Raw genomic sequence first — 10,599 nt, 5'->3', positions numbered from 1 at the left:
ACAGGATGGATGGATGGATGGATACAGGATGGATGGATGGATGGATACAGGATGGATGGATGGATCCGGGATGGATATAGCGTGGATACTGGGTGGATGGATGACTGCGTGGTGGATACGGAATGGATGGATACAGGTATAGATGAATGAATAGACATGATCAGATGGATACAAGATGGATGATGGATATGTGATGGATACAGGATGGATGGGTCAACGATGGAATTAAGGCTAGATAAATTAATCAGTGCCCATAGCTGAATTAAATATAACATGAACATAAAAGAGTGAATAATTTATAGCGCTTGAGAAGCTTATCGCATCACAAGATGGATGAGACAAGCTCATCACGACTTCAATAATTAACAGGAAAGCGTGTCAAAACGTCAAAAAACTCACCAGATAGCCACCAGTGACGTTGGAGAGCAGGCCTCCAAAGGTGATGATGGGAGTGAGACAGGCGAAGTAGAGGAAGAAGAAGCTAGCGAAGCACTGAATGTGTAGCGCGTCCGTATAGTCGGATAGATATGAAGGCGCCCGACGCTTGATGTCGTTAATTAGACCACCGAAGAGACTGCAAAAAAGACGACAAAGAAATTCAACTATGACTGGAAAGCCATAGAGAGATTTATGTAGAGATTAAAAGCTGGATAGGTGTGGAAAGATGCTTGCACAGAGAGATTTGAGGATGAAGTAACTGAAGAATAGAGGCAAACAGATGGAAGCCGGGGAAATTGAATGATGGATGTACAGATGGAAGAATGAATGGATGAATTCAAGGTAGATGGACAGATGTGTCAAAAATTACAGTCAAGTGGTGAGTGAAGCCTTTGATACATCAATGTATAGGTGGAGGCTTAGATAGAAGAATGAACGCATGGATCAGTGATTCCGAAATTTGTGTATTGACCTGGGATGGGTGAGCTAACGACGAGGTGTATCCAGCGTAAAATTAATGTTCACATGCATGAATGGATGGATGTGGACAGGTTGGATGCATTCAGAATGGACGGGGGATCTGATGGATGGATAGCATATGGATGAATAGGTACGTAGATGCATGTTTGACTCAGGTTGGACGGATGGAAAGACTGGTAAGTTAATAGACGCACCTAAAATGAATGAGTGCCTACTCCGATGTACTCTAAATGAAAAAGTTTTTAAAAAGATTGAACAAATAAATTTGAAGTGGAAGAGATGATAGACGACAGAAGGCAATCCCGATGAATCCCCCAATCTCACCCCCTTCCAACTATCCACTCCAAATCCAACTCACCGTCCCGTCCTCATCAGCGCAGGATCGTTGTTTCGATCAAACTCCTCCACCCCTCCCCCTCCGCCCATCTCCCCACTCTCCACGGAGATGGCATCTTTTGATAGTGAGGCGGAGAAAGACGAGTCTCTTCCACCGCTCCCGTCACCACCGTGCGCTCCAGGCGCCACGGCAGTTGCTATTGTAGCTGCCGCCTCCGTAATGCCCAGCGACTCCGGACGAGCATTCTTGTGGTGGTGACGGCGGTGACGCATCTTAGGCAAGATAGAATGGCGCGATGATGTGTGAGTTTCGGGTTGTTGTTGTTGTTGTTGTTGGACAGACGTTGGGGCAGCACTGTTTGTAGCAGCAGCGACTGCAGCCGCTTTGCGATTCTCCTGTAAAAAAAAATTCAAAAAAATAAAAAGATTTGCGTACAACTACTTAGGTTAGCAATTAGTAGCAGGGGTAGCTTTTGGTAGTAATGAAGAAATGACAACAGTAGTGATATCCATTTATGCATTATCAATGCCCTCACAGAAGATGGCAGAGCCCATGTGGACAAATATTGTCGCTGATTACCCAGGAAGGAGATCCAGTGAGTCAACAAATGGATGGATGACTGAATGCTTAAGTGGATAAAAGTATCCGAATGGGTATGTGCTGAAATGATGGATAGAATGAGCTGATGATGGAGCGGGTGGGTGAATCGACGAGTTCGTGGATTCGTAATGGATAAAGGCACAGTCAGATACACTCAGATTGGATTAATCAACAATTCCCACTCGAAATCTTTCGAGAAAAAGGTGCATTTTGATTGGAAATCCATCGTTAGTACCATGATTCATCTACTACTTTATTTGTAAATTAGTAGTTCCGAAAGAGACTAATGGTCTTCCCAGGGGGTTACCAACCTTCGAACGTTGGTAAAACTCTGGTCAGAAACCGCAATTCTTTCTTTATAATGAATTGTCACTGTTAGAGCTTTTTTGTTAAAACTAGCGATATTTTTGAGAGAGGCATAATATCAATAAAGTTGTTGCCAGTTGCAACAACCCCATATTTCTTCATTAAATCACGGCCACTTTCAAGTTCCCACAGGCTACATGGGTAAGCTTTTACACAGAGTAAAGGGCTAACCTCTACGAACAGCCACACAAATTACTCAAAATTAAAAAAATCAAACAGATCTACTTAAATGAGTTTGTAAGTAGAGAGCACCCAGCCTGTGCAAAACCATTTGCACTTAGGTAGGGCTACACGATCAGCGAGCCAAGTATTCCTTTCATCACATACTTCAAGTTGCATAAATTTGCACTCAAAAAGTGCAATTTATAACAGCAGTAAACACTTGAATAAATATGCATAATCAAGGTATGCAAACGGCACTTAATTACGTATACAAACTATTGGGGGGAGGTGGTTAACATTAGCAACTGGGCGGTAGTAAGGGAACAAGTTTTTTTTCAATGAAGGTAAACGCCTACGAATAAGAGTGTGAAATGCTCACTGCATGGAGAAGGATATCATGGTTTAAGGAGATGAATGAAACAATGATGCTTGGTTACGTTGGCTCTTGAGCCTCCGCAGGCCGCAACGCCATTCTGCCAATGCCCACTGCCTTCTTGGGGGGGAGACACAGGAGGACCTTCAAGGTGACATTTGGTGCTGTGCAATATGCGTACGTGTGTGTTACCGAAGCTAGTTGTTATTCCACAGCCATTTACGTTCTTCAACTGCAAATGTTACTTCAAACTGCCGACTACTGCCGAGCATTTGCATCCATTCTGGCAAAACTGAAGATTTAAAAGTACACCTCTTTCGGCGGTGGATTGCATTCCTACTCTGGCAAAAGTTGGGAATTTCAGCCATGCTCTTTTCAAACATATAGGCACGCATAGTGTTGGATTCCAAAAAAAAAGCTATGCGAAATTGCTTTTCGAGAATCCGAAAAGACCAGCAACTGACGTTTCTAGTGCTATAGCAAAAAATGATATGTTCAGTGGATGCCTTAATTTTGGTAGGTGGAGAAATCGACCTTTTCTTAACTAAAGTGGAAAAATCAGGAGGCGGGCAAGCTGCAATGCTAGCTGTAACAATGATTTACCACTGAATAGGATGGGAAAAAAACCAGAAATAGGTTTAATCTGGGTTCAGTTAGGGGGATTCAAGTGCTATCCAAAATTGTAGCCAGAGAACTACATATCCGAAGATGTCGTAAACCATTTATTATACTTTGGAAACAAATGCTGCGCAAGAACATAAATATATACCTCTTAGTGGCATATACTACTCGCATGAGTGCTTTGACGATAAGTAGAAGGGCTTACGGCGAAATTGAACTGCCGTATCATTTTTGACTTACTCATATGAATAACCATTCACTGATAATATTATATCAATGCATAGAATCACCGGGAGACTACAGATATTAAACTGCCTGTCCCTCTCAAGACAACAAACTGCTCTATATACTACTTTTAATTCAAAGCCGTTAGGTGGCGATGTGAGGGACAAAACGAAGACGCATTTGCAGTGGTGAGCAGGAAGAGGTATGATTCAAACACCGAATTAGTTGGACGCGTATGTTGAAAGATGGTGCCCACTACTTATTTACTTCCTGCCTATGGGCAGAATCAGTAGTAGGGGCCATTAAATGTTCAGTGAAACTTCTAAGGGTGAAAGTAGACGGAGATGTCCTTTTCACTACATCCAGTACTGCTAATACTGAGCTGAGCCATTAAGTAATAGTACGAGTGATTCTCTAGTCCTAGCCACTCAAAACACACCTGGGAGGGCGGTTCGTGCGGCGGTTCAATACGCGAGGTGTGATGCCATTGGGCCGGCGGCAGAAGGGAGGAGGCACTTAGAAACTCGTCAATTCCCGCTAACAGATCGTTGCGAGATGTGCTCCGAGTTGCATAATCGAGGAAAATCTAAAAGGTTCCAGGAAAAAAATGGGAGAGAACTTAATCCAACTTTGGCATTTAATCACCTCTTCCCCTTCAAACCAAAAGTGCATTCGCCTTTAACGAAGGTAAGCAAACAAAGAGTTCACGTGTACTTCGACCCCAATGACCTTTTCAAGGCCTGCACTTTTGCCATTCGGTTGACAGAAAAACATTGAGTACATTCACAATCACGGGATAAGGCGACAACAAATAGGAGACTCTGTTACATTTTGGCCCAATAATATTTATGTGTTTGGAAGGTGTGGAGCGACTAGAAACCGACGCAATCTACTTCTAAAAGTCTTTTTCATGAAAAGCGACCTAAAACGAGGGCAAAAGCCGTGAAATTTTGACAATAATTGTGTTATTGCCGCCTCCATTTGGCAGTTAGTCTCAACTCCCTCAATTCCTGTCGTGATGGTCAAATTGGAGGAGCGACGACAGGTGGCGCTGTACACAATGGTCATTACAAGTGAAGCGCGATTTACCGACTGGACACAATTTCACCCTCTCACTTATGGCATAAAGCTTTGCTACCCTCGAACCCAGACTTTTGCGCCCTACGATCTATTTGGAGAAAAGGCATTCCTCATAAAGTAGCCCTGTATTGAAGGAAGTCCCCTACATAGCCTAGAAATCTCTAGCCAGAAATTAAACTCCCATGGATAGATAAAACTTCATTAATAGGCAGATGGATCAATAGATTCGAAATAATTAGAGAGGTAATCTAGATGACAAGATAGACAGATAAGTGGAGAGTAAGATGGGTGGATTAATGGATGAAAAGATTGTCTCCGGATACACAAATGGACAAATTTGGATAGCGAAACGAATTTAGAACACCGCTACTCAAACGATATTTAAGTATTTCCCAAACTAAACCAATCCTACCTCATCGGAGAAGAGGGTTCCCATGGCCCGTCCAATCTGCTGGTACTTTGCCCCGTTGCCTGCGGTGCCGAGGAGGATGAACATGAAACGTGTGGGCACCGGCACCTCGGTCATCTCGCCCAGCCGACAGGCCTCGCGTAGACGCACAAAGGCCGCGACCGGATGACGCAGAAAGCACGTCTCCCCTACCAAAATATTCACCGCTTCCGCACCGTGTGGCACTTTCTTGAAGAAGTGGTGGTCGTACTGAAGTAGAGGAAAGTTAAGCAAAGAAAAAAAAAGCTTTTTAGCGTGGAAACGTCTCAAGAGTAGTGGTCAAACTGCAAGACAATATTCGAGAATTTCAATGATTTTGCAAAGGATTAATTTCAATCTTAGAACTCCAAGGACGATAATTTTAACATCAAATATTCTACTTATAAAATGATTTTAGCTATCTCCACTCCGATAATTACCAAACGGCTCTTTTCTTGTGAAGGGTGAGACAGATTACAAAAAGCAGGAAAATTTACGTGGAGACTAGAATTTACGAGGAAAAATGATGTTTGAACCGCAAGGTTGTTCAATCACACTTTTAGCTACTGGTCCAGTTATTGCATATTTCCATGGTCATGCAACAGTGAGGCAGAGAATGTCATGACAACGCACCTCTTTGCAATAGGGCGGGTCGTCCTTGAACTGTCGAAAAGGTGGAGGGGTAAAGGAAAGAGATAAGGTGGAATGAGTTCGCTTTAGTTGGAAAAAAAAAAACAAAGCAGAGGGGTAAAGTTTGGAAAAAAAATAGGCAGTCAAGCCTAAGAAAAATTTGCGAGCGTAGAAGAAGAAAATAACAGAAATGATCGCAAACACAGAGCAAGATAGTGAGATGCACAACAGAAGAGGAGAGGAAGGGAACTTGTAATCTCTTTTTTTCGAGTAATTGGGGATTTGAGGCTTTCAGGATGAGAAGAGTCAATTTAACTACTTGATGACGTAATGTGCCAAATCGCAATTCTACCGAAATCAGAAAGCAAATTCATCACCTTATTTCCTACCGTTCTCAAGATAGGTACAGTATCAACTGAGAGTGCGGGGAAAGAGCCTCAGAGTAAAAAATGTAGTGTTGTCACCTAGCTGCACCAGAAAAGTCGAGCACAAGGTCGGAGGACAATGGTGTACTAGCCACTGGAAGACACAGGCCGTAGTAAGTGACCAGTCTGTTAGAGGGTCTCCTCTCAAGTCTCCCATGTATCAGCCTCCACGGTGATATTAAATTCTAAAACTATTTTTTATCCCTTCTATATGCCAAAAGTAAACCTACTTCCAGGAAGTAGATGAAGTGGTGCATTTTTGAAGAAATGCTTCATCCAAGTAGAAGAAGGAAAGGAATTGTTGGGGATGGCTAAATCTACCATCCCCATGACCGGTAACGGTGTGAGACCTGCAATAGGCGGATCGGGAATAACAGACAGTTTGTTTGTTTGAACCACTCCTTGCGGTAATGAAGTTGAATGGAGAAATGAAATCGTGTCAAAACCCTGCAGTACGACTTTTACGATGCACTTCATTGTGTGTGTGTGCTATGATGCTAAACAAACCATTCAACAAAAAGGCGGCTGGCATAAACGCTGTCCAACCGCAGGACATACCTACATTAGGAATTCTCACGATCCATTTGGCGGAAAGGCCATGAAAAGTAGGCCCACTTGCACCTACGAGGTGCACACAATGTTGTAATGGATGAACATCACATGACCTTTGTACCTATCTCCCAAACGGTTTCCATGCATACTCATATTACTACTTTGATGGCCGAAGCAGAAAAGCAACCACGGAAAGCATCGACAATGACGGTCAAAACACGACGGGTGTATTGCGACAGAATCATGCCTACGTTAACTTTAAGCTGGCGCAGAATCAGCCTTTATGAGTGGTAGGGAACTTCACTACTCTCGGCTTGGCCATTTTTCTCGACAATAATAAAATTACTTCCAGAAACATGATTGCGATACTAAAATAGATTGTCTGCAAAATATGCAACTGACTGGAAACGCTCAAAAAGAATCTACGCAAGATAAATCGTACGGAATTGGGGAGGGAAAACACAAACTTCTGCATGCAGGCACAGAGTCTATCAGCAAACAATCAGTACCTTTTTTATGATGGGGTTAGTAAGATCCGTCTCCAAATTGACAAGAACCAAAATGAAACGAAAAAGAACATAAATAATCTATGAATCAGAAGGCAGAGACGACAGATAGGCATGCGTCAACACCAAAAGCGATCGGATGGTAATTCATATTGGCGCATATTTCAGGGACACTTTGTAGCAGACATTCACAAAGAGGAATTTAAAAGGAGAGATGAAGAGGAAGTAGCAGGGTGTTGAGAGACCCACATCTTCTTTGAGCTATAGAAAATTGGGAGAAAGAAATTGCCGTGATACTAGTTATAGAAATCGGCCATGCCATTCTACTCATAGTTTCTTAAGCGCTAAACAAAGTCATCAAAATCACGTTTGAATGGGTATTTGGAAGGTAGAGAAGCGGGTTTGACAAATGATTGGTCAATCGACCACTGCCAATATCGCCGACAATTGGCTACTAGCCCTTGAGGCTCAAGGTCATTGCCACATTCTACAAACACCATTGGCTAGCGGAGCGGGAAAATTTAGAGGAGGAGGCAAGGTGGTAAAAGCTTAATTTGTTCTGCCGGGAGTTACAAAAAAAGTCTTTCTAATGAAAAATTGTTAAGTAAAACAAATCAGATTCTGGATAGGTGACACTGATGTGATAATGTTGAACGACTGCCCCTTTCCCTAATTAGAATGCCATGACTGCTGAGGCTATAGGCAAATACATTCATGCAACTTTTTTCCAGTAAAATGGAAGAATGCTTACAGCAAGTCTACCGCACTTTTCTTAAAAAAGTGACCCAAGTATCGATATGGCGCAGGACCTTTCAAAAAGGTGGTGACCAATCATTATCATTATCTCCAATGACAACCAAGTCTACAAATCCCAAACTCACTTTTACCGATCCGATTACATTAACAAGGGGAGAGACTAGATATATTATTAACTTGACGGTTACCATTTTAAATAAAATTATGAGAAATGGAAGGTAGACTCAAAGATTAATTTGGTCGATTTCGCCTCACAATGACTATGGGTTTTTAATGAAGTCCCCTGCGATTGGGTACGCGTGTTCCTGCTGTGTTGGTAGGCCCCGAGAAGATTAATCAAAAAGGAAGCTTAGGGGTCAGTTGCATTAGGCTTTGTGAGAATGAAAGGTCAAGAGATGGTAATGCTGAAACTTGTCAGCTTTGCTCCCTCTCCAAACAATAAAACAAGGTCGATTTAAAGGGAAAGTTGAGAATGGAGGAAGAGCTCCCTTTAATCGAGTCCTTCCATGCCATCAAAAGTTGTTCTTTCGTAGGGCATAGGAAATAAAGACGCATCCGCTTCAGTTGATTTTTCATTTCGAATCTTTTAGAAGGCAAGAGATGCAATCAGTGACAGGGAGGCTATCAATTGTTCATTAAACTCAAAGAGAAACGTCTGTGTTTCCAACATGTATGCTTGAGTGGGCGCCCACCTCCTCCTCCCCCCGTCCCGCCGGTCTCCGCGGTTTATGCCACCATCTTGGAGGCCCATGGACAGCCCTTTCAGACCTATTGCTGCCTAACCTGTCTGTATGCACGCCTCCTCCGGACGTGAGATTGGATAAACCCTTCAGATGCGCAGGGTTAAGTAGAACTGCAATTATCGCTATTCCCTTTCTCCGTCGTAAAGGTAATTTTAAAAACCCACTTTTATCATTCGCTTCAACCGGAGCCGGTGGGACTAATTAAAGGGCAAAAAGCCGACTTTTATAGCAATTAATGGTTGTTGAACTTTTTACTGCCTTCAAATGCAACCGCAAATTCTCTACTCACTACGGATTGGACACCCCAGCTCGTAGATACTACTGATGTGTAAGAAAGATGACAACTCAACCTTCCAACAAATTCCACCAATTTTTAGACGGTAAGATTTAGTCCCTTAGATTGGATCTACCATTCCAAGTCATCCTAGAAAGTGCATTTAAGTGGGCGCTTGTCAAACCCTTCACCTGTCTGAGGTGTATCGAATTTATCCCCTTCCCCTAGTAAAAGGAACTAAGAGGGTGACACAAAAATCTACCCCATGATTGTTGACCGAAGTCCGGGTGAAGCCCTTCTAGCTTTCTCCTCGATTACTGCGGCACTAAATAACCAATTTAGTCGACTTTTACTGACCATTAAAAAGGGGGCGAAAAGCCCATAAACTAGGGAGGAATTGCCTGGACAGAAAAGTGCAAATCCGTTTTTTTTCGACGAGCCCTCGAGCAGGAACTTGGCAAACTTATCATAGATTGATCTTCAGATAAATAAAAATAATTTAGCTTAGTTGAATCTTTTCGTATAACTAAACTCATTTTTGTGAATTAAAGGAGAAAAATATTTAATCTTTACATTTAAAAATCCCAATTTTTCCCTTATCTCAGAGACTAGCCACCAATTTGATAGGTTCCTTTCGCAAGTAAAAGGAAGGAAAATGACAAAAGCAAAGAACCACCAACTTGAGTAGGATTGGCAGTCTCCATGTTGTCCGGAGTGTGTGAGGCGCCACCGAGTTGATCATTGGATGGGGGTGAAGCAACCACTTGGGGATCCATCCTATCCACGCCCAGATTTGTAGCCGACTTGACGATGGAGTGAGATGGTATATGGGATACTGAAAGGGGCGAATTGAATTTACGGGATTATTTACCGATGCCAAAGGGGGAAAATCAGTCACGAACAAGGCATTAGGAGAGCCCGACCGTTGACAAACGCATTTGCTGTCTAGGGAGAAATACAATGTTTTCATCAAGATTTTGCAGTAAATGAGACATGAATGAATAGACGGGTGCGTAAAGTGGAAGACTGGACGGATCCAAGATGGACAAAACAACAGATTGCAAAGTATTGTGGGATTTGAGACTGCTTTTGTCATGGTGCGAGAAGACGTGAACGGTCACCAAAAAAACAAAGTCGGAAGGCCACTCGGAACGGTTTTGACAACACTACTTAAATGCCACCTATCACGGCAACCAAAATACGAAGTTGTAAATTTCCTCAAATTCATCCAACAGAATCGCACAATCTTAACACGCTTTTGTTTTACAGAAGCCAATGTAACAAAATACCAGAGAAGAGGTCGTCATTTGGACGGTGAAAGTGTACGCATAATTGAAAGGACCACCGAAGGTGCTTAGATAAGTAGACGGTGCTGCTATTCAGCCAAAATCCTACCCCACCTTTCAAAGGCTAAAATAAAGTTTTGGCTAAAAAGCAATCAGATAAACAAGGAGTTAAAAAAAAGGTGCATACACATCTATTTTTAGTGTCACACTCTCTTGTTGCGTGTTTTGTCAGCAAATACATTTTGGTTAAAGACAATGCTGCTTTTACCCAACAGCGTCCTCACCAGTACCACACGGTGGTACCCCATTTAGCTGTTG

General features: G+C 42.6%; 1 protein-coding gene across 1 annotated transcript in view; it reads right to left on the bottom strand. All coding sequences in view use genetic code 11, as the record gives it.

Annotated features, from left to right (window-relative positions):
• Positions 1-9,771, bottom strand: part of EGR_10018 (Sodium-driven chloride bicarbonate exchanger) — a gene marked incomplete at both ends in the record, with an annotated part of 17,691 nt that extends 7,920 nt beyond the window's left edge. Inside the window, 5 exons of the mRNA XM_024499267.1 lie at positions 400-574; positions 1,277-1,650; positions 4,042-4,188; positions 5,095-5,340; positions 9,676-9,771. Of these exons, the coding sequence (XP_024346305.1) occupies positions 400-574; positions 1,277-1,650; positions 4,042-4,188; positions 5,095-5,340; positions 9,676-9,771 (1,038 nt within the window). The remainder of the gene's footprint in view (positions 1-399; positions 575-1,276; positions 1,651-4,041; positions 4,189-5,094; positions 5,341-9,675) is intronic.
• Positions 9,772-10,599: the final 828 nt, after the last annotated feature.

Source organism: Echinococcus granulosus (genome assembly GCF_000524195.1).
Source record: "Echinococcus granulosus chromosome Unknown EG_S00184, whole genome shotgun sequence".
NCBI lineage: Eukaryota > Metazoa > Platyhelminthes > Cestoda > Cyclophyllidea > Taeniidae > Echinococcus > Echinococcus granulosus.
The sequence above is the reverse complement of the archived record's forward strand: the minus strand, read 5'-3'. Positions and strand labels throughout refer to the sequence as shown.